Source organism: Salminus brasiliensis, chromosome 16, assembly GCF_030463535.1.
Source record: "Salminus brasiliensis chromosome 16, fSalBra1.hap2, whole genome shotgun sequence".
Taxonomy (NCBI): domain Eukaryota; kingdom Metazoa; phylum Chordata; class Actinopteri; order Characiformes; family Bryconidae; genus Salminus; species Salminus brasiliensis.
In genome coordinates, this window is record NC_132893.1 from 22203295 (window position 1) to 22228450 (window position 25156).

General features: G+C 41.1%; 2 protein-coding genes across 2 annotated transcripts in view; both read right to left on the minus strand.

Annotated features, from left to right (window-relative positions):
* The window catches only part of esama (endothelial cell adhesion molecule a), a 54070-nt gene extending 39300 nt beyond the window's left edge, over window positions 1-14770 (minus strand). Inside the window, exon 1 of the mRNA XM_072659165.1 lies at window positions 14281-14770. Coding sequence (XP_072515266.1) covers window positions 14281-14350 — 70 coding nt within the window. The 5' untranslated portion in view covers window positions 14351-14770. The remainder of the gene's footprint in view (window positions 1-14280) is intronic.
* Window positions 14771-19040: 4270 nt separating this feature from the next.
* On the minus strand, window positions 19041-23933 carry msantd2 (Myb/SANT DNA binding domain containing 2). Its single transcript, XM_072658696.1, has 4 exons — window positions 23296-23933; window positions 22518-22773; window positions 21449-21512; window positions 19041-20933 (listed from the first exon to the last, which is right to left on the minus strand). The coding sequence occupies exons 1-4, from the start codon at window positions 23737-23739 to the stop codon at window positions 20075-20077; spliced, it is 1623 nt and encodes a 540-aa protein (XP_072514797.1). The 5' UTR covers window positions 23740-23933; the 3' UTR covers window positions 19041-20074.
* Window positions 23934-25156: the final 1223 nt, after the last annotated feature.

The window sequence follows — 25156 nt, forward strand, 5'->3', positions numbered from 1 at the left end:
AACCCATCCCAAAAGTACTGGATGGAGCGCCAACTGTCATTCCAGAGAAGACAATTCTACTGCTCCACAGCTCATTAATGGGGGCTTTATACCCCTCTAGCCCAAACCTGGCATTATGCATGGCGATGAACAGGTTCATGTTTATCTGCTCCAGAGAGTCCTGTTCTATTGGCAATATTTCTCTACAGCGACTAGACAAGCTGTGTGTGTGCATTTGCTCATCTGTGCCAGTAATGGGTACAACTTAAAGTAGCTGAATGTGTTTTTTAGAAGGTGATTAATTGTGATTAATAGTTTAAATGTATTTTTATCCATTGTGTACAACAATGAACAAAAAGACAACATGAGACAACATACAACATGAACATAGATAAATACATGTGATCAAGAATATATTACGTATGTAAGGAAAAGATCTGGATTTTATACTGTGATATTTTAGTGGAAATTAAAAAAAGATACATAAACCGACATCCATTAATATCTGTAACTACAGTGTGCAACCAACTGAACCAAGTGAAATAATTATCACAAAAAAAAAATGTAGGCGTGAACACAGCCTTCAATTCTGAAGGATGTAGAGAGGTTAGGAAACTGGCAGTCTCATAAGATGATTACTTATCTTGCTTTTTCCTTTTTTTTTCTTAGAGCCACAATGTGTTTCAATTAATTTCTTTGTAGAGCCGGGTAATATGACAATTCTTTATCATATCGTGATAACTTTTGCTATTGTGATACACAATATGCTTTTATGAGTGTATCATAAATATCATCAGTGCTTAGAGAGCACATTTTGCATAGTAAAAATCACAGTACTCTGTACGGTAGAGTGTTTGGATAGAGATTTTTAAAAATGTTACGCTGTTGGTGCATTTTGTCTATATGACGAAATATTGTAAAATTGTATACATAATATTGTATATTGTAAAAAATGTCTTTAAACATTGTGATATCTATTTTATCCATATCGCCCAGCTCTATTTCTTTGCAATTCTTTCATGTATTATATGTATTTATTTGTTATTAATGCACATTCTGTTTGTTTATAGTGCAGATATGGTTGGGAAAGCTAAAAGCTTTGGACAATAACTGCCCTATTTTGGATTCAAAGGCCCTTTGAATTTACATGGATCAAATCTGTTACATCCCTTGCCACATTTAAATCATGCAAATTCAAAGCGCATGTCTAAGTGACTCTTGTTTCTGGCAGTACTGTAGCTCAAGGCTATCATTAACAGCCTGTTAAACGTCAGAATCATAAATGTTATAACAGAACAAGAACATTACGATCTAAAGGATTTTGTTCATAGTAATTGTGGACCATTATTTATAAACCATTTATCATAAAGTAAAGGGTAGCTGGCGTTTTCCAGGAATTCAAAACAGACATGAAATCTTCTGATACAACAGGGACCAAATGCTTTTAAGGCATTTCATTTCAAATTAAGAAATGCAGTAAAACTCCATATACGATTAAAAAGTAGGCTACTTACTACAGCCATTCCTGCTGAAAGAAGCTAGAAGAACCTTTGGAGACTGCAGGTCTCATTAACAAGTCTGACCTCTACTACGCTGTCCGTTTTCCGAGACAGAGCAGGTCAAGGGTGACACTGTTCAAACGAACATTTCGCAGCTTTTCATCAAGAGCTCAATTATGTATAACACAGTAATTACGGCCTAAATTATCGATAGAGTCAGGGGAGAGAGCGGCCCGATCCGGACAGCTGTGGCTATTTTTATACGGATGAGGCGTAGATGAGCTCCCTGGCGCTGCTTCCTGCAGATTATTTCAGATCTGAGTGTGGAAGCGAACTGTCAGTGACAGGTAGTGTAGCAGCTAGGGAATACTAGTGGATCTTCCAGGCAGGGTACTTCTTCCGTTTGCTGTAACGAGGGTTTTTATGAAGTACTACACTGGGGATTTGGGAGCTATTGTTTTCATAAGTGTCTATGCAAGTGTCAACAGAAACTGAAGTTGGGGGAATACACTGAGGGGCCTTCCGTTAATAGTGAGAAAAAGATGATTTGAGAAGGAGAAAGCTCTGAAATGATACCCAAGGGAGTGCACAGTAAGTGGGATGCTGAGGAACATGATGAATGGAGCAAAAGAGAAGAAAGAGAAAAAGTCAGAGCAAGTAACAGCAAGACGTGTGGAAAGTCAACAATTTCCAATGCTAATCCAGGTAGCTGTGGTCAGGATCAGCTTTGGACACTGAACCAAATCCCTATATTGCCACATCCCTACATATAAGAATTCAAGAATTCCCTTTAAGCGTCTTACAGCCAATACATGGTAAATTTCACTGAATTTTCATGAACATCATGCCTGTATTTACTTTAATCCATCTGAAGTTGTAATGTCAAAAGCCCAATTCATACATGTTATTAATGTCCACTAACAAAAGCCTTTTGAGGCCAAATGGCTACTTCAGGAGAATATGGCAGCAAGGCTGAGATCTATTGCTAGGCTAACCGCAGAAGGGAGACGGGCCAATCGGAGGAAGTGCTGCTGTTGATATCCGTGAAGAAGTTGGGGGACCACGGTGCGGGAAGGCTGGTGACGCAAGTGGATGCTAGGCGGGATGCTAGACTAAAAGCTAACCTAGCCAACCAGCTACAATATTGCCAGCTAGCTAACTGCACACTGCGATAATTGGACACTGTGAGAACACAGAAAGAACAGCAACACTATCTGATAAACATGATAACATATACAATATTATAATATTATAAATATAAATGCTTTCTTTGACACTTTAAATAAAAAGTGCAAACAGGGCCAAACAGACAGGCTCATGCAGTTTCTAATACTGGCAAAATTCGGTTCAAGATGGCCAACACAAGCTTTCATTGTCCTACAGCTCTAGCTCTAGCCTCACAGCTCCAGTGCAAAACTGTCTAGGCTGATGTACTATATGTAAGGCAAGGGGTAAAATTGTGTAAATTGCGTTTTTCATGAAACTTTTACTTTAAGAGTGTATGGTATGAGCATCGGGCTGTCGTGTGGACGATGTGCTGCCGTAGTACTGCTGGGACGGTATGGCGAGTCAGGAGCCCCAGCAGCTGCTTTAGGCACAAGCCTAGATTCAGGTGTCAAACGAGATCAACTCAGACACACACGCTCACACTGCAGCCGACTCGCACAGCGCTGCATGCTGAAATACTCCTCTACACTGTCGTTTTCCCTCACCTTCACTGAATATTAGCAGCCTGGATGACAGGTTCAACACAGCATGACATTCAAAGCATCTCAGCCTCACAGACACGGATACAATAGTGCACCAGTGTAACATCCAGGGTTATGAGAGAGAGAACATTTAGCAGTCTCAGGTTAAGAGTGTCACACTGACAGAATTAAGGCCCCATGTCCTACATTTTCACACAAGCATTTGCCAACCTCTCTTTCTCCCTTACCAATAAAGAGGCTGTTTTGGCTACTGTGCCTTTAAGACCGATATATGTAAATGAACTGTAATTGGATGCATTGTGCTTTTGCTTGTTTAAAAATCAATCTGGGCTGACTTATGAACAGATGGATTTGAATACCTTTTTGGCTTTTGTGACTTCACCAGAACTATGTAAACTTTTGGCTTTTGTGACATCACGAGAATGGTATAAACTTTTGGTTTTGTGACATCACAAAAACGTTTCAAAGCCTTGGCTTTTGTGACTTCACAAGAACTGTATAAACCTTTGGCTTTTGTGACATCACGAGAATGGTACAAACCTTTGGTTTTGTGACATCACAAAAACGTTTCAAAGCCTTGGCTTTTGTGACATCACCAGAACTATGTAAACTTTTGTCTTCTGTGAAATCACAAGAGCCTTATAAACCCTTGGCTTTTGTGACTTCACAAAAACTGTATAAACTTTAGCTTTTTGTGACATCACAAAAACATTATGAACCCCTGGCTTTTGTGACATCATAAGAACTGTAAGAAATCTTTTGGCTTTTATAACATCATGAGAGCTGTGAAAAACCCTTGGCTTTTGTGACATCACAAAATCATTATGGACTTTTGGCTTTTGTGACATCATAAAAACATTATGGACTTTTGGCTTTTGTGACATCACGAGAGCTGTAAAAACCCTTGGCTTTTGTGACATCACAAAATCATTAAAAAACCCTTGGCTTTTGTTGTATCACAAGAACCCTTTTAAACCTTTGGCTTTTGTAGCTTCATACCTGGGGGTGAAAAGTACATTATGAAACTTAATATTACAACTGAATTCTCTTTCTATTAAAAAATCTGGATAAAATGGTTTGTGGTAAAAGTCTAACATACTGAAGTGACCAAAAATAGATACTATTTATAATTGAAAATGGCCAGATATAATGAATCTATTTTAAATGAGACACAGAGGCACAGCCCTAATGGCTGGGTGGCCGAAGTCAATGATGGTAATGACCAGCCTTAAATGAAGCATGCTCTACACATTCAAAATGTCGATGAGGTTTAGAAAGTGGGGACCAATAAGTCATCCAGTGTCAGTTAATGGGTTGAAACAACATTATCAAGTGGCAGGCCACACTGCCGTATACATTCCACAGTGACAAAATCCCAGCATGTGCCTAATCTCCAACATGCTGATCAAGAAAACCAGTGGTAAGACCAAAGAATCGCTGACGTTTTCGAGAACACAGTTTTACTCAGTGAAGTGCAAAACACAAGATCCTATTTGAAGTTGGCTGACGTGGTGAGAGGTATTTTACATTTTTTCCCCTCCACCAAAAATATTAGTCTTGCTAAGCTAGACTGCTTCAAATCCAGATATAATCCGCATAGATCCTGCTTTGAATTCACTCTTCCCCTATGAAGACACGGTGTGGTTACTAATGCTCTTACAAGCATAGATCTATGCGTGACACTGGGACAAATCTCAGCAGAGGCCAAAGTGACCTATATTAGTCCTAAAACATATGTTACTGTATACAGTAAGTACAGGAAATAAACAGTAAACCTGTTTTGCAGGGGTTTCATTCAGCCCAGCTTCCTTGCATTGAAGTCAGACTTCCTCAGCAGTCTGTGCGTTTGTGTGGATCTGGCCCAAGAGCCAGTGGCCTTGGACAATGGGGTTTAAATCTAAACATGGTAATCCCACTTTGGAGCATTTAATCCCTACCACTGCTAACAAAAAGGAGTAAAAATCAGCTCAGCGCTTGCAGCACACTCTCGAAATCTTTGAGATCAATGGCTTTTAGGGCTGTTCTTCCCTTTCAGGGCATTGTCCGTGATGTTCTGGCAGTATCTGTGGAAATCACATTTGCACATTATTGGCTAAATTAAACTGTGTTTTTGCAGGGAACAACCCTGCCTCCTAAGGCCTATGATTCAAAGTGGCTTGGGATCTAGAAAATATAACTTGTAAATAAAAGTGCTATTTGGTGTCATATATTTCATCTGGGGTTGTGAATCAGCCCGGTGTGAGCATGACATCATGCTTTGTGTGCTTGGAGGAGAAATAACTCCTTATTGTGAAGGCCAGAGGCTGCACCGGTGAACTTTAATCGACATAACTGAGTCACACACGTCAACAACACCAGGGTGTAACAGTGGTCTGGTGGTTGAGGTAGAGATATAATCACATGTATAACGAAAATAGGGCTAAATTACAGTTATAGAGACTGGAGCTCAGACGCAGTATCAGGAAACCCCAGTCAATACTTAGTTTTGTGTGTGTAATTATGTATTAAGAACATAATTGTGCATGTGTGCATGGCTGTGTGTGGCTGTAGAGACTGTAGTAGCCAGCCCTTATAACCCTCCAATTTCTGAAGAGCTGACTAAGGCTCCACCTGACAGGTGAGCTAGATCTCTCCCCGTTCTCTCTATCTGTCTCTCTCTCTTTTTCTTTCCTGAATTGTGGTATTTAGGTTTACTTCAAACCAGTACACAGTGGCCCTCAGGGGTGCCCGATCACGAGTGCCTCATGATTAGTGAAAAAGAGGAATGCAGACACCAATGCCATGAGGAGCACACTGCTGTGAGCGGCCCTACAGGCGTCCGTCTAACTGAGTGAACACAATGACTTTTTCCACTAAGACTGCCATCTAACTAAGTGAACACACTGTACAACTGCTGTGTTGTAATTTTAAGGCTGATACAGACTTTTTTTCAACAAAAAAGGTTGAAATCTGTGTTGATGGGTTTCAAGTGCTGAATTTAATACTGGCATTATTATTAGCGCTTGTTTGTTTTTCCAGTGTGAAGCCTGATCTCACATCCCCGTCCTGATTTTGCTCCCCAAGAACCCTTGAGCAGTTACTGTGTACTCTGTAACACTGTTAACTATTACACTATTAGATGTGGTTAGCCTGTGTTAGTCAGAATGAAACATCTAAGCTTGAGTTAGTCTGTATTAACCCAAATTAAACGTTTTTTGGCTTTTTGCTCAAAATGAGTCCTTAACTGACGGCTCTGATATGTAGAAACCAAGTAGCTACATTCAGTGACATTACAAATATCGCAACCGTAAACCGAGGGAAGTAACATCAGGTAGGGATTTTATAGACTCCGCACTGGGACACCTCCATATACTGAACAAAATACTACAAATCAGTAAGAGAGAATGAAAAATATGTTTTGTATTTTCTGCCAGACACAAGTAAGGAGCTAAGCATCTCCTAAAGTACCCATCAAACCATTAGCCAATAAACGGTTTTGTATATTATTTTATGTTTTTATGCATTTTATATCTAACAAGTGCTGCTAAAGGTGCTGGAAAAGCCTCTATGAGTTTCACGGACTCTCTCGCTGGCTCTATGAGATTACCCAGGATTTCAGATGCGCTCAGTCTAGCATCACATCTTCTTCACAAGCACAGACAGCATGCCCAGATTACTGCTGACCCGAGACGCACCAGCATTCCAAGGTTCATAAGATCATGAGCTTGCCTTGAATTTCAGCATTAGCCTGAATAACACTCAAAAGCCACAGTTCAGGGTTTCTGGAATGATGCTGCATGAATTCTGTGCAAATGAGGACGTTCTATTTCAACTGGTTCAAACTGTTTGTACCAAATGAAACACGCTGAGACAAATGAGACACATCAACCTTTTTTGTACACCTTATTGGGTCCATGTTATTTTTTTGGTTATAAAACAGAACTGAATAACAGAGGTTGTTTGATTCCTTACATATAAAAACAAAACATTAAATCGCAAAGAAAACTGACATTTAAGGCTGTTGTCAGGGCAACTCAAGACACATAAAAGCAAAACTCAGTACTCATTCAAACTACGTACAGTTTTTACAGTCTCATATTTATGGTCTAGAAAAATAAACAACAGAGTAAAACTCAATATTATGTAACATAAGCAATAAAAGAAATGTTGGTGGTGGTTTAATTGTATATTGTATGTTTGTACATATATTTAATATTAGTATTTTATATGGTATGTTGGTATCATGCACCTCACAACTCAAACTGCAAACTGGCCCCTGAGAGTCATTTGTCTGACAGTCATTAGTCATCGGCTAATTCTAGGAAACCACTTTTCTTATCCATAATAATGCAACATAAGTGTATTGCTTTCACGTGCCATAAATTGCTTTGACAACGACCTTAAATATTCGGTTTCAGAAAAATGAAAGAACAGACCATTGTTCTGAAGGGTAAGGGTAATAAAATTTAATTTGATCTGATTTTATCTGTGATTTCTGGTAATGAAAACAAAAAAGGACTTATTTCTTTGTTTCTTGTATTTGGATTATGAAGCAAAAACCTAAAAAAAGGTGAAAAAAGAACAACCAAAAAATCCACAGACCTTATTGGTGACTATAGTTGATCTTTTTTTTCATGCTCATCTCTCTATTGCATCAGCATCTGAACACAGAACCACTCCTGACTGGACCTTTTGGTTGGTGAACTATTCTCAACCTGGCAGGCACAATGAGTTGTTTAAAAAAACACGCTCTATTTAAAACACTTGTACCAGTTTGACATTCACTACCATGCCAGTGCTATGTTGGTGTTACTGCTATGCTGAGAATGGCCCACCTAAATAATTCATGGTCAGTGGTGGTCCTATGCTGGTCCCTTTCCACCACAGAAAGCATAGCAAAAGATGGGCTTTTGAAAAAGGTAGGTGTTTCTGAGAAAATGGCCAAGTAGTGTCGTCATGGGTAGATAGGTATAGATAGTAAAGTGACAACTCAGTATATATCATGTTATTAACTGTCAGTGTAGGCCTTTGAGGGTCCCTGAGATTGCTGCAGCATCTGTCAGCTGTGTGTCGGTCGATGACCTGCGGGTTGCTCCGCTCGCAGATTGTACACCAGTTAGCAAGATTTTCTCTCCCCCTTTCTGCCCCCTATCTTTCCATATCTATCTCTCCCTCTCTCTCCGCCACAGCTGGCTCCAGTACAGAAGAGCAGAGGCATCAGCAGCCTGTCATAGTCAACTACAAGACAGCATGTCACCACACACACCAATTAATACGTCACTTGACACAAAGTCCTCTGAGGCAAAGAATGATTCAAATGAGACATGCTTGACCATGCAGCACGATAGAAAGTGCCTAGTTAGCTTTAAATGCATTGAGTAGCACCTTTGCTACACTGTGATTGTGTATGTGTTTGTGTGTATGTATCTGGCACCTCAACTGTGGCAGATATGAAAACTCTTTGGAACGCTGTAATTACTTTGTGGAATTTGTTTTGCCATCAAGAAGGCACAATGCGACTTCAGTGTGACTGAAGAAGAAAATAATTCCTATAAATATTCTCTTATAATTACTGTCAGTGGCAATACAGATAAACATCGTGACCACTCAGTGGCCCCTAGCAAAGCTCCACGGCATAACTATCACTACTTCAATATTGTTTACTTACTGGTATCACAGTGAGTTCCAATTTCTAAACAGATTTTTTGCTGTGTAATTACACTCAAGCATGTTTGTTACTTCAGTCCAAAATACATACAGTAGAGACAGTGTATTAGGCCTTATCGTGTGAACAAGTGATGGTGAGAATGAACTGAAATCAGCAGTATCGGTACCGCCCTTGCCTTCTTTATTGAAACAAAGCACAGGCAGAACCTAAAAGTAGTGCCCTATATAGTGAATAGGGTACATAGTGACATAACTGTGGGCTATGTCTAAAACATAAGAAATGCGGCATACTCAGACAGGATTCTTCGGCAGGACGACACCCAGTCATGTCTGAATCATTTAGTAAGCTAGCCTTCTATTTTATTGGGCAAAAATGCTAATGGCTATTGACAACACAGCTAAATCCTTGTATCTAGCAATGAGCTGTCAATACCTTGGCAATGTCAGGACGTATTGTTGTATTATTGACGTATTGCCTTCATGATTCGGTTACAGAGACTATTACATCACAACACTTCTTGTCTTCTGAGACAGCGTGGACAGCATGGCATCAGGTCAATATTTAGGTCAATACTTACAACCACAGACAGGAGGACAGAGATGAGAGTAAGGCAGGACTATTACCAGCAGCCCCTCCTCATCTCCTACTTCTCAGTGGAAGACCACTGACATTTCTACTTGGTGCTTGTAGGCCTAGTGCAGTGTCTAAGGCATGTTATAAGCTAACTTTAGCAAAGCTTTGGCAAGTTTGTTGCTGTTTCCAGACTGAATAGATTCAATTAACAATAGCAACATAGTACAGACACTCATGGTCTCTAATGGCTTTATTGTTTAATTTAAAGTTTAAAAATGAAAGGGGATAACCATAAGGGAGAAGTGTGTGAATGTGCCTGTCCATAGGCCAGAAAGTGTGTTGGGAAAGTAGCCCATTGGTTTTCTCATGACCCCTGTCCCTTACTGAGCATGTTCCTCTAGGGACAGAAAGCAACAGAGGGAGAGAGGGAGAGAGAGAGAGCGAGAGATCCGTACATGAAACATCCTGTCACTGGACTTAGACACTCCTTCACCATCAACATGGCACAGAGAGTGCTTTAGGCCCCCTAAATGACACAGACATTACACACATCATCAGCATTGTGAAGCCGGCATTGCTCAGGCAGTCAGAACTAACTCATCTGGCCTGAAGTCAAACAGTATCACAGTTCAGGAACGTTTGGGGTCTCAAAATAAGAGTTTGGTCTGTCCGTGTTTGGTCTTATATATAAACATTATTCTTTCTTTTTGGGTCAAACAGAAAGAATGATGATCTAGAATCTAGTCTTTAACCATCATAACCTAATTAGCAGTTGTATGGTCACTCAGGCTTTGCAGAATAAGATATATATTGCTGCTCTTATGCAAAATCTCCATTTCCATTTTCACTTTTTGATGTCATTGAAATTTAGCAGTTGTTCTTTACATGGAGTCAAAATCTCATAATGAACGGATCATTAGAAATGCTTCAAAATTTTAGCCAAATTGCAATGCAAACTCTAAATATGTTAGGTTAGAGATATACATAGTCATGGTGATGTGTTTTCTTTCTTCTATAGGCCCCAATCTAATCCAAATATGAAAGGAAATAAACATAGATCCAACCATACACATTCTTTCTAATTTCCTTTGGTCTGCTTTGTCTTTAGGCCAAAGTTTATATCTAAATATAAATGGAAATACAAATGATTCACCCCAAACATACTTTCTGTTCACATTTGTTCTATCTTTAGGACAATGTTTATATCTAAATATAAACGGAAATATAAAATGTCAGACAGGACATTCATTCTAAAGCCCTTTTGTCCATTTGATGTTAACAGGAGGCCTTTTGCTCAAAGGCTTTTGCTCAAAATCATGTCATATCTCACAAACACCCCCAGAGCAACATGGAGGATTACAACAACAAGCGATGTTCTTTTCAATGGAGATTTAAAAATACCCAAGCCACCTGGCTCCAACAGAATGACCCGGGTTTTGTGTTTTTTCTCCCTTGATACTCCAGTGGGTTTGGTGGTTTCTACACTCTTGGTTTTGTACTTATTCCAAAAAGAAACCAACAGCCACCAACTGCAGTCGCGGCTTGAATTTGTGGCGTACAGCTGGTCTTGGGCAAGCAGCCAGTTAATATTATCTTAAGAAATGAGTAATTATAGATAAGGAGAGGCTGGTCCAAGTGCATTCCAGGCCCTCCCTAAGCGGACATTTTGGTATTTTGGGACACATGACTGACAAAGTCACAATACAGTGACACAAACCACAAAATGAAATAGAAACCTCTAAAGAGATTCTAACACAAACATGCCAGTTATCTCTGTATGAAAGAAGTGTCATGAAGCCAAGTAGCCATAAAGCGTAAATTAGGGATGGGCCAGTTACAGGTTTTACCATTATATAAACCTCCAATAGTAATAATTTCTTTAAAATGTGTAATAATTACAATACCATCATATAAAATATCATCTTTTAAAATAGTTTTAATAGAATAAAACATCCTGTTGCTTTAGTATGTAATACAGTATGTAATACACATGGCCATTGTCCTACCACTCTTTATCCCTTAGAACTTACCTCTGTTGTGATTGGCTTCCCAGACTGGCACTAAAGTGCTGTATAGGTATATAGATGCACTGTATGGGTATTAGGACAATTCTAAGGGTCTGTGACTGGCAGAGGCCTTAGAAAAAAAGTATTAATTGAATATTTTAGCAGAATATTTCAAGTCCTGGGGTCTAGTGTAATATCATTTCATGGGTCCCAAAATCCTTGGCAGTGCCCCTGTAGGCATGTCTGTGTAGATATGTTGGCTTAGTCTAAATGTATGGCCTGGGAAGAGAATGGCACAATTTGAAACTTTAATATTGTTTATATATAAGACCGAACTCATATTTTGAGCCATGTCATTAGCATATGATGATGTGGGAGGAGACTATAGGGTGGAGGCTTTGAGCTGGACTTTATGTTGTTTCTGCTTTGAGCTAGAATGCCAGAGTGCCAATCCCCCATTCCCGAGCAAGAACTGAGATACATGACATGAGGAGACAGGGTGCTGGTGGGTTGTGAATACTAGACATGTGAACAAGGTAGAGATTCAATTTATGGGTTGTTGGACTGGAAAAAAGTAAGGGTTTCAGGTGTGCTTCTGCTCTCAAAATCCTGTTATTACATATGTCCACTTCAGATGTCCACTTCAAAATGATATGGATCCTTTAACAATACATTGAAAATTACATACATTTCAAAAATATGTGCAATAAAACCTACGGAAACTTGGCAAGTGAACAACAGAAGCATGTACTCACGCAGCAGGACCACTATTCTGGAATCAACTTGGCTGGACTATGACCAGAACATACAGGGTAACTGATCCTAGTCTGGCACTCTTGTCCACAAACACGTGATTTATCTTCTTCATATGTTGGGTTTATTAACTGGCTCTGACCTTGACCAGTGGTTTTGTGGAAACGTCTTGTGGAAAAGTTGTATTATCGAGAGTACACTACTAGATAAGGTGTGTTTAGCACAATGGACACAAACAGCACATGAGATAACACACAATAGGCTACCTCGCCTTATCAAGTGCACACACGCTATGAACACACATCTCTATTCAAGGGGGATACCTCACGAATGACCTTACCTTGAATTTATCATCCATGCATCTACATATCACCACCAAAACATTTTCGTATTTATCATACACATGAGGTCATTTTCAAGCCCTTTAAGACGTTTTTGTATATGATGCACCAGTAGTTTCAGCAACTGCCCACTGGCTTCGATTGTAAGTGTGCTTTAATAGGTCGATAGGTACAGGGAATTACATGGAATCTGGAAGACCAAGACAACTCTTAGAGAGAGCAAATTAAAACACCTGCCTGGCAGGAACCTGTAGGAAGGTTTAGCTGTGTAAAGAGGGTGGTGCACCATTCTACTCGCCTGATCCATAAACTGAAATGATGCTGTAAAAGGGAAAACAACAAGTGGAAGGCTTTCCCCACCTCTCCTTGTTACTGAAAAGCCATTACTTCATCTTGTTATCAAAAATAGCCAACCATTTATCCCCCAATTTCCTGCGCCACAGCATTCATCATGGCAACGCTGTGCTGCCTTCCCCCTGGTTCACAAGACGCTATTCTCTCCCTATTTCCTCCACGAAAAAAACAGCACAGTACATGGGAGGACACACCTGCAGACGTACAGTGCTTGTGTGTGTGATTGTGCGTCAGCCCACAACTGCACCCAAGGTCAGACCATTAGACACAACTTGTCACCTACTAAATACACACTACTCATTCTGTCTGAGCACAGAAGAATGAACAATAGCCCCGGACTTGCACTGTGACGACGCTCAGCAGCCCCCTACGTGGAGGAAAACCTTATAGATGGCTTCCTAAGCGATTCTTTCCCACACCTTCACGAAAGCAAGTGTGGCACGGAGTTGTGGTCATCTGCACACAGACGTGTTTTGGTAACAGATTTCTCATGAGGGCGCACACTGCACACAACTAACAGAAAGTCAGGGAGTGACACAGGTCTCTTATTTATACATGGGAAAACACATGTGTAACACTTTTGGTTGGGTGTGAAAAGGCACGATGGCTTGGAATGACCTAGATTCACATACAGTAATCCAAACTTACAGCTAACTATCTCTGTAAGTTTTGTGTTTGAGGAAAGGAAAGGAAAACCTGAATTCAGTTCAAATCAAGAAATTTTAGACCCACATTAAGGTATGTCAAGAATGGAGATAAACTTATGTCAAATTCTATATTGCTGTTTTACAATGAAATCCATGTATCTCCATTTTTGTCTGTTTTTTAGTATCATTCTGGATGAACAGACTAATAGAAATGCTCGAAAATATCTGGAATAAACTCTTATTTTATATTCATTTCTATTCAGAGTATTCATTTTTGCCCTCTCCTGTAAAGTCACCATTTTAGGGCATACATGTTTTTATTGGACTGCGCTGATGTATTATGCAGTATATATAATTTAAAATGATATAATATAATTTGAATATAATTTACATTTTTTATGATGAATGGACCAATAGAAATGTTAAAAAAATAATTATAATAAAATACAATGTTTTATTTTTTTTTTATTTTTTTTTTTTATTAAATGTCATTAAGCCATTAAAATATGTGAATAATGGAAACCTATTTTCATAATACCAGAAGCAAACAGCAGTGTTTTTGTGAATTTCTATAAACTATGACCTGCCCTTAAAGTCTTTTTTCGTGGTGGTTTGTGCCCCCCATTCTCAGTCAACAGCCCACACTGAGCACAGCCCTCAGCGGTTTATAGTAAGAGCGAGTAGCAGGTCTGCTCCACACACTGTGAAAGAAACGCAGGTTTAAAAACTAGTAATCACCATCCCCTGACACTGTCTGGACAAGCTGACCTACCTGAGATCAGACACAGAAAGGTGAAAGCTGGCAGCAAGGTGCCAAGTTTCTCTCCGGTTCGGATCTCCATTGCTCAGGCTGTAGAGTCTGAACTCTCCCCGCTCACTTCTGGGTCCTCGCGTCTCCTCTCAGTCCTCAGAAGCACTCCCGTTATCTACACAAGGCAGAGCCGGTGGTTAGCGGCGTCTTTCAAGTGCTCTTCCTAAAACAACACGACCCCTCTTCAGGAACACCACAGACCCCCAGCGCGAAAAAAAAAAACGGCTCCGTAATCGAAAAGTGGGACGGAAACTTCCCGAAGTGCCGGAACAAAGTGAACGATATCAGAGGCGAGAGTAGTTTACGTTGCACTTCGACCCCGAAAGCTTACGGTGATAGCAAAGTTGGCACAGCGGTCTCGGTTAGAGGAGCTCCCCCCTCTGCACTGGACTGTTAGGCTAAGCTGGCTGTTGCACCTGCCTTAGGAACGCCCCCCCCCTGCAGTTGGTGACACGTCACCACCTCTCCTACAGGTGATCTTGTACCGCGCTCTCCCACGGTGCGCTTTATTTCGCCACCTGTATGGAGAGACGCCCCGCCCCACCGTGCAGGGATTGGAGGGCTGCTTGTGAGAATGATCTAGTAGCCAATCAGCGCAGAAGGCGGAAAACGGGTGGAAAGAAAATCACGCTCGCTGCACACTCACTGGGAAGCGATTGGCATTGTCTAATACTTTATTTATTTGTTTGTTTATTTGTTTACTTATTTCTGCATTTGCTTACTTTTGTGTGCACAAAAAACAAAATATATGGTTATTCGTATTTTTAAGACGTAAACTGATGTGATGAAGACTTGAAAAATAACAATACTACTACTACTACATTAAATAAATAAATAAATAAATAAATAAATAAATAAATAATATAATATAATATAATTATAATAATAATGGTGACAATTACTATAATTACCGGGCTATTGATGACAGGGTTGTGGGTTCAATACCTGGGTTCAGCAAGCTGCCACTGTTGGGCCCATGAGCCCTTCATCCTCCCTGCTCCCCGGGCACCGTACCAATGACTGCCCACTGCTCCAGGCACGTGTGCTCACTGTTTTACTGTGTTGTTTGATCAATAGTGTGTGTGTGTTCACTGCACGGATGGGTTAAAGGCAGAGACCAAATGTAAGGGTTAGGGTTAGGAGGCCAAATTCCTACACAAATAGTGAATATGGTTGTCTTGTCTATTATTATTACTTTTTAAGATATACATGGGGCTACAGAGCACTAGATATATCAGATTATTGTATTATAAAATTATACAATATTGTATCAGATTATTTTCTTATAAAAGAAAAACAATTGCTAATTGTGATGTATGGGAGTGAAGGGTTGATGTGGATCAAATCATCTGTGAAAAGGCTGAAAAGATGAAAAGAGGATGGCTTTTACAGGATAATGACTCAAATCATACCTAAAGGTCCACCATGAAACTGCTTGAAGAGACACATAAGGAGGCTTTTGGAATAGCCATCATTGTCCCCTGACCTAGACGGCTTAGAAAATTTGTTGATGGACCTTAAATAACTTGCAGCAAGACAGTCCAGGTAAGTACGTTAGGAAGTACTGGCCATTTTTTTTATTATCAATTATCAATCACTTTTATTTATTATTATTATTATTTTGTATATGTTATGAAAGGCAGAGGAACTGTGCATTAGAGTTTGATGAAAAATTACTACAGAGGCTGCGTTGACTACTTCTAAATAATAATAAAAATAATAATAATAATGAAAACAACAAACTGGCCAAGGGTCCTTATACTTTTGCATAAGAGTGTGTACATGATAATGATAACAATGGGGGCTCATGAGGCATGTGCAAGACGTAGGCCTGTGTCTGGGACAGTTAGGCTATAAGGCAGTTTCGGAAATACAATGGGAGTGACTGGAGACCCTGGTACTTTACTCTTTGGCGTTTTCTCCTCTTCGAACACACCTGACTGACCTTCTCAGCTCAGCGCTGAGCCCCGTACAGTGAAATACTCAGGGACACTCCAGCAGCAGGACAACACTGAGCTAAAGAAGCACAGACGTGGGCGGGGCTTACAGCTGCGCGGCTCTTCATTGGCTGTAGACCCGCACACACGACGGAAGCCCCTCCCCTCCGCCGCCTGTGTTGTTTTTTTCCCTCCCCCTCGGGCTGGCTAGTTTCCATGGAAACAGCGCTGAGGCTGATGCGGTGTGATGCGGTCGGTTATTAGCGGCGGATGAGCTCCGTCTTACGATTAATACCTCGAGCTCTTCAGCTCGTGTCTGAAATGTAGGCTACTCGCTTCCTCAGAGAAGCTCAGGAAACACAAGAAGGGAGAGCTGAGAGTGGCAAGGAAGCAATATGTGGGTGAAAACTGCCTCTAGGTCTGACTTAGGTTTACCAACGGAGCGTGTGAGGCTTCGTATAGCAAGAGCAGATGTAGCTCGCTAGCGTCTGTCAGCATAGGGACTGAAGGCTGGTAGGAGGCGCTTTCGGCTCTCTTTCGCCCGACGATAAAACGGTAGCATAAAGCTTGAAAGTGAGAAGCTAATCAATAAGTAGAGGTATTAATATTTAACAATACTCAAAAATGTATAAATTCATCGAAACTGTAGCTAGCTAGCTACTTACCTGTGTGGTATTATAGTCAGGCAATGACTTCTTTCATTGACTCAGTCAGCTACATGTACTCAAGCAACTTTTTATTTCTTTTTATTATAACTGTTTATTTTTATTATGTGTATTTTAATAAATAGTCTACTTTAACTTACTTTTTAGACTGTTGCATTTACCTCATTTTATCTAGACCAGTATTAGCCCAAAAAGAGCCGAATAGCACACAACAGGCTTCAGTTCTCATGCTCGTTTGGAAAGACTATGCTACCTTCATTTGCCATTAATAACAGCACTGAAGTATTAACCCTGTTTGGGTTTGGGCAGCTCTTTAGCATAGTTAACTCTCCCAATCATAATGATTCAGTTTACAAGACAGGATTTAATGTTAGAGCCGAGGTCAAAGCTGTACTTTAGGCAGCTATCTAAGACAGCAATCACCGCCTTACAACATGCAGAGATTTGAACCTTTTGCAGTCGAAAAACAGGTAAACTGTTAATAATAAGAATGTAAAATCACGGCACATATCATTTAAACACACTGTAGGACTATATGGCTCAATCTAAGTTACATTTACTGTTATGATGAGGCCTACAGCGGCACTCATTTACATTACATTGACATAGAGAATTGAGAATATTCAGAAATACATAATATGAGCTGTTTTGGTCATTAAGATATTATATATATATTTGTGTGTGTGTGTGTGTGTAAAGTGTTAACATTCAATATGTGGCCTATTGCAAAATGAAATGCTCATAGCCACGTTTATGTGGTACATCTACCATACAGGAGCACGTGGTTGGCTTAGAACTGCTGCCTGTACCCCCTCTACCTAATCTACCAGTGCAACCAGACCACCATAGCACCACCATATGGGTGGTGGATCACTTTCAGCACAGCAGTGATGCTGATTGATATGGTAGTGTAAGAACTCCAGTAAATACAATAACATGCCACTACCATATCAGTGTCAACTGCTGAGCTCAGAATGATCCACCATCCAATAAACTGGTCAGGGGTGGTGGTCCTTTAAATTGTGCATTAAAAGTTGGGCTAAGGTCAGTAACTGTAAACCATATATGGTCAGAGTAACCGTTAAAATAACTATGAATATAACTGAAAGAACAGAAATATTTACCATCAACATTGTGCTTAGATTTGGGCACCCCTGTTTAAATCACACTTTGTTGATTTGACAAATCCTCCACATTTTCAGTTAGAAAATCAACAAAACATGCCATTTACACAGGGATGTTGTACGTCTTGTATACGACTGTATATTAAGTCATACGTTTTTCCCCTACAGAGCTATGAACCTTTTCTTGGGCAGTAGAGTTACCTCAAGTGGCACACTTAATAGGGAATGTAGACTCCAAGTTTTAATAATTCATTCTGCACATGCTCAAAGCACACAAGTAAGATCAGCGCTACCTTCAGACCTGCTAGGCCTTCACATCACCTTTTTACATTGGGTGTGCGGACCATACACAGATGACATTAGGCTGACCAGAGCCATACACCATACACCACTGCAACATGAAGGTTTTTGAAAGAACAGGCTCTCTACAGGCCTTTTGGGTTCAATTAAACGAATACATTTCTGTGGTCCAGGAAGCCGCACAGAATGACAGCCATATTTAGCACAGTACATTGTTTAACAGCTGGCCATATGTACAGTTAGGATATTTAATTATTCACTACTCCACTATGTAACATTATATACAATTTGCTTACAGGGACTGTTGCCACACATCTGGCGTCTAGGGTTTCTGGGTTTTTGCTGCCATCTCTTGGTAGTACAATGAAGAGTTGTTATTGGGTAAGTAAGACTTTCCCTTCGACAATTTAAGAAATTTTTAACGGAAATGAACAAATTATCCTTTATAACTCAGGTTTGCCAATATTGAACAGTAATGTGTTCAGCTTTTAAGAGACTTAAAATACAGTAAAGGCTGAGAACAAAAAATAATAAGGATAAAATAGGAAAGGCTTGCTGGTTAGGCTGAGAAACATGGGTTATGATTTGTCATCAGTCTTTAGTGAGGTGTAGAAATTGACATTTGGAAACCTTCATTTACCCAGATTTAAACACTGGAGCAAAAACTGAAAGACACAAACTGCTTTAATTGACCCTTTTTATACATAGAATAAATTATATTCATTTATTTTTCTTGTTTGACATGCTGTTTGAATGCGTGGCGCAGTACAGCAAAGAAAACAGTATCTTCATCTTTTCATCTCTATTTTTAATGCTCATTACCACTGAAATAATCAAAAGGATGTTCTATTTTGACACCTTATTGTAGGTCTATTTAATTTAATATAAAAAAAAGAAAAAACATTTTTCTTGTTCGGTCATTTTTAACCAGACATTTTCAGCTTGTTTGTTGAACTTGATTGTGAATAAAATAATAAATAATGAAAAGATATCTGTGAAACACATTCACTTTTAACATCATTATTAAATAACGAATGAGTGAATAGTGCCCCGTTTATTTAGTTTTCCTCCCAAACATGTAAACAATACTGTGATCTGGAAACAATTATACATAAAGACACTGTGTGAGTTCACAAATAAAAACAAATATAAACACATACCGATACTCTGAAAACATCTTTTCAATGCATTTTTTGGAAATGCTGGAATGCTTGACAACATCAATATTTTTAAATATATATATATATATAGACTTCTATAGCGATAAACTTTAGATTTATAGTTTATTTCTTCCCCAAAGTTTTTTAATGGGAAATTAAAAGTGCCCTTGTCCCAACACACACTTGTATCGTTTAAACATTTAACCTCTGATGCATTGGTAGAATAGATAAAAATAAAGGCAGTTTTAAAACGGAGAGGGCGTCGTCTAGATGCCACTCTCTCCCTCATTTCAACCTGAAGAGACCCGAGGCTCCCTGATAAACGCGATACTGCAGGGGAGAAACACCAGCCTTCCTGAACATTTGCTGTCTGGCCAGATAGACTGAAAACACAGCCAGCCCAACCAGCCTGAAACAACCGAGATTCTACAATTTCACCCACTTCTTTCCTTTTGACTGAGAAGTCTAGATTACGAGGTGACTGGTGCCTAGATTTCTTCAATATGGTTGTGCAACACAGACTTTAGTCAAGTACATCTTTTAGGCCAAGTCAACAAAAAAACAAGGAGTTACAAGCTGTCCTTCTTGTTGAACTTTAAGGGATACCCGACTGCAATTTCTAAACATTCAACCAAGGATCCGGCGGAGAGAAAGTCCAGCTCTACCTCGATGAATTTAATGTAGACTGGCAAGCCGGAAGAGGAGCCCTCGTCCTTGGGCCAGCTGGAGCAGTTCTCCTGAAGAAACCTGGTAATGGCGGACGGCTCACCGCGGCTGCAGTGTTTGCCTGGATTTTGAAAGTGTTGGACCAGACATTGCTGCAGGGTGCGGTCCTCCGCTATGCCGAGGTAGCAGTAAGTCACTTTGGCTGATGTCCTGTTTCGCCTTTTCTCGCCACGGTCTGTCTCCGTTTCCCCAGAAGAGGAACCATTGTCCTCTGTGCTGGAGGTGCTAGTCCCTGTCCTCTCCTCATACCCGATAGCATAGAGGCCGTACGTTTTCGGTATGCCGCCCGGCAGGAGGTACTGTGAGCCGTTGCTGCAGCCTGAAGCACTGGTTTGTGCAATATGGATCCAGTCCACTTCCATGTGGAGCTCCAGGCATCGTGCTTCGCTAATTGTGATGTCCAGGAACTTATAATACACGTTCTTCCAGTTCATCTTCTGCACCTTGGTCATGATGACCCTGCCCTCTGTCTTTTCGGGGTTGAAGTACTCCCGCAGGCGCTTTCCCAGAGGAACCTGAGAGCTGATCTCAGCATAGTGGTAGCGAATCTCCTCACGCCAGCGAGTGTTGTAGCCTACGCCGAAAATGGCCAGCTTGTTGGAGAGGTGAAGACGTGAGAAATCCGTCCACGTCTGGAAGTGCTCCCATTTGACCTCCACAGATTCTAGGATGCGCACTACATTCTGCATTAGTTCTTGACGTCTGCAGGAAATGAAACCACGGTGTCAAGAAGAACCACAGATACATAGTACAAATATACATATCTTGATTACTGTCTGTGAAGAGACACATTATTACATCTTCTTGAAGGCTAATTACCCAATCCCCATAAAATTGAACTATCAACTATCAACACCCCAAACACTAGGATGGAGAAGACTAGCACACATTCCCTCTGACACATGCAAAACCAGCCACCACATTTTTTTCGGCCTGCTGCTGATGCAGCAATGCTAGGCAGCCAGCGTGCTTGGAGAAAAGAGCAGCTCCCCACCTCCGGTACAAAAGCTAACAGACACCTGAGCTGACAAACATCAAAATATGAGAACGTGCCATTAACCCACCCCGAGAGAGCAAGGCCAATTGTGCTCTCTCGGACCCGGGATTGGAACTAGTCATCCTTGGATTATAGTGGCAGCGCCTAAGTATGAACTTCCGAGGCGGTCCTGAAAGCAGCATGAGCACACCAGGACTACACTTCACATATCAGCACTTACTGGGAATGCTCAGAAGCCTCGGGTCTTAACTGTAGAACTCTGTTCTTTGGAAGTTGAATCTCCTCTGTGAATGAAAAAAAAAGTTATATTATAGAAATGTGGTGATGTGCACTGAGAAATGCTACAAGTAATTTTCAACTTGACCTCTGCCATTCCTGTTAACCGCCGTGTTTCTAATTACATGACTACATGACATTACATAACTGAGGAAAGAGCTACCTGAAAACTATTTGTTATCTTCTAATAGTCTTCCTCTGCTTTGCAGCCATCAGTTATTTTCATTTATATAGTGCTAGGCAGCTGCTTAGAGGAGCCCATGTCTGCTGATTGTTGTGACAAGGTTTGAGGAGTCTTTAAAAAGCTTGCCTTTCCTCACGATGACTGAACAAGTCATAGCACTAACAAGGTCTGAGACTTTAGTAAAGGTTATTCGAGAGGTCAAATCTTATGGGATTCCCAACATTTGATTGGTGCCTTTTCTGTTTTTTTTTTTTTACTCTAAATTTGTACAAAACAAAGATAATACACTAATCTTGGATAAAATGTTTTAAAATAATGTTTCATTTTTATCTGAATGTGGATTCTGGATATCAGTTCATCTTCTACTCAGTAACAGAAATTTTGACCAGGTGTGCCCAAACTTTGTCATGTCACTGTAATTGTAAATAAGGTCTATGTAAATGTGATCATCTTGATATTAATAGCTCCTCTTCTTAGTTTGACTCAGCCTCTTTTCACTAATCACATTTGAAAAGTTCAAAATACTAAACCTTGCCCACATAAGTTTATAATTATTTAGCCAAAGCCTTAATGAGTTTAGTTGTACCCTGCTCTCTCCTGCGTGGTTGAATTAACAACTCAAATCCTTTGCTGTAATCAAGTTTAGTGATATTTGTGAAGCAGATCTGGATTATTTTGTGAACCTGTCAAAGTTTTCACCGCACCTCCACAGACACTCCTGCCCTCTAGAGGTGACCCTCATTTCAGCTTATCTGGGAACACAACCGTCAACAATCCCAACACCAGTCTGTGTTTCTTTAGGTGCACTACCACAGGTGTGCTCGCTCACCGGCCTCTATCTCTCCCTCCTGGAAAACAGCAGACAGGTCCTGGTTGCACCAGTCCTCCTGAGGGTAGTCTTCCATCGTGCTGCCGTCTGACTCCATCTCCTGATACAGGCCGCTGCTGTTGATCAGGACCGGCTGGCAGCTCTGGGAGTCCCAGCCACCCTGCCCGAACACCTTCTCCAGCTGCTCGATGGAGTAACTGCTCTTTCGTTTCCCGATGCCGTGCTCCTTCACGCGGCTGTAGCACCTCCGCAGGGTCTGCAGACAACCATAAAGGCAACAAATTAGGATGCAGTGAAGTGGTGTGTCAACGTAAAATGCTACACACTAAAAGCAGACACACACATATTGTCAGCTGTGGCGATGATGAAATTATGCTGGTACAGAGCAATAGGAAAAATGAAACACGGCAGCAACAACATAAATCAGTGCAAACAAAGATATGCCAACAATGTGAATGTGATGAATGTGATGGTTTAGCCGATCTACCAGCATGAGCAGATAAAGCATCAAACTCAATCCAACTGGTCAACCACCTTAGGGTCCCCTGCACGACTAGCTTTGACCATCAAAGACCAGCGTAGACCATCTGAAACCCGGTGAAAGCTTTGATGATTTCAGCAGGGACAGTCTATGTGTGTTGGTTACATTAGCCACACTGTAATCACATACGAGCTTGTGTTTCTGTCATACTCTTGGTCTAAAATGGGCTTAACCTGTGTGAGAAACCCAAAGAAGCTGAAGTGTGAAGGTAACGGTCCTCCTGGAAAGCTGCCTCACCTTCATCCTCTCTCGACACTGAGACGGGGTCCTCTCGTAGCCCAGCTCCGCCAGGGCTCTTGACACCCGCTCGTACATGGCCGGTCCGGGCGCTTTCCCGGAGAACACCGTGCCCGCCACCTCCAGCTGCTGCATCCTCGCCTCGGCCAGCCTCTCGTTCCCCCACACGGCGATGAGCGCGTTGGTCTCGGACGGCGTCCACGACATGCCGCGGCACACGGTGAAGCTGTTGGAGGCAGCCGAGGCCGCACCGCTCCGGCCTGCCGCCCCCGGCGCCGACACGCCCACATTCAGAGGGGAGAACCGGCTGGGCGTGGAGGAGTTCGAGTGGTACGGGTTGCCGTCGCTCAGGTCCTCCGAATCAGGCGACGGAGCCTCCGTTTTGGGGGCCTTCAGCGGCGCCGAGGGCTCAGGAGAGCGCTCCGCGTTACTGGGGGCCGCCATCTTGCTGTCGCTCTGTTGCTAAGGGGAGGGAGGGGGAGGGGTGAAAGCGTGACGTAGGTGCGCTCGAGCACAGTCGAGTGATGGTCCAGCAGCTCCAGCCTGGACTGGTCTCGGAGAGCCAGGGAAAGAGAACCGGCGGAGAGGAGAACCGGCTCTCGATAACGAGCTCCGGACCGTTCATGCGCATCATGGATGGGTCCATATGGAGCTTTTGCGCCCAGTCCTAAAATCTAAGAGACGAGTCGTGTTTATACACACAGCTGCAGTGATCTTCTCAATGAAGAGGCGCAGAAAACACTCCAGCATCGTCCAGCGCTGAACACCTGTTAGAGGAGCCTGATCCAGCTGGCGCCAGCAGCCAGCGAGGTGATCCCATTTTAGCAGCCGGTAGTCAAACATGCTGGCTCTAAACACCCCTCTGCTCTAAACGTGTTTAAATGTAGAAACACAGAAATGTAATGATAGGATTTAAATGATTCATTTGTGCAGTACATTCTTCTACTTTCCTACAAGAACCAAAGACCCTGTGCGAGAGCCTGGGAAAGTGTCTTTACCCGTTTAGCCCCTCTCAGCAAGGACTCGCTCGAGCGCTCCACCTAGCGTCTGTTAGTGATGTTTTGGGATAATGGGAGAAATAGGAAGAGACAGACACACTCAGACACACTGTACGGAGACAAACTTTACCTTACCCTACATTATAACGCATGTTTACTGTTTATTAGCCTAATTTAACATATTGTGAAAAAACGAGGCGTGTGTAAAGTAATGACACATGAAATACATTATTTAGAAAATAAATATGAATTGTGTCTAAAGTGTATTTTAATTATTAACAAAATGGTGCAAAAACGTTTGCATAAAACTATCTATTATTATTATTATTATTATTATACATAATATATAATTATTAATATATTACTACTACTACTACTACTAATAATAATAATAATCTACTTTCTTTCGCTACACTTGAAGGTGTTTAACTGTATTAATATCTCTCTCTCTCTCTCTCTCTCTCTCTCTCTCTATATATATATATATATATATATATATATATACACACACACACACACACACACACACACACACACACACACACTGTGTGATGCCGATTCGCCTATGGTCCGCTAGGCGGAGCTGCACATCTCTTTTTTTTTGTAAGCAACAGGTGAGGGGGGCTTCATCAGTCAGGTTGAACTAGTTGGTGCCTGTACGTTTTAGCAGCAAACGTTGCTTACATTAAAAAGCAGAAATGTATAAAAGGGCAGCAATTTTGCTTACAAAAAAACGTGCCAAACGTGCTAAATGTGCCAAACGTTTTGTGGTAGCCCAATACTTTTGACATTTAATTTAGTTAATTTAAGTTATTTGCATTGTAATTAAGTTAACAAGTTAACACTTACATTTTAATATGCAA

Coding starts and splice junctions, on each gene's coding strand:
- msantd2 (XM_072658696.1), bottom strand. CDS start 23,739: ATGGCGGCCCCCAGTAACGCGGAGCGCTCTCCTGAGCCCTCGGCGCCG. Junction 22,774..23,295: donor AGTGTCGAGAGAGGATGAAG/GTGAGGCAGCTT, acceptor GGTTGTCTGCAG/ACCCTGCGGAGGTGCTACAG. Junction 20,934..21,448: donor GAGGCTTCTGAGCATTCCCA/GTAAGTGCTGAT, acceptor CATTTCCTGCAG/ACGTCAAGAACTAATGCAGA.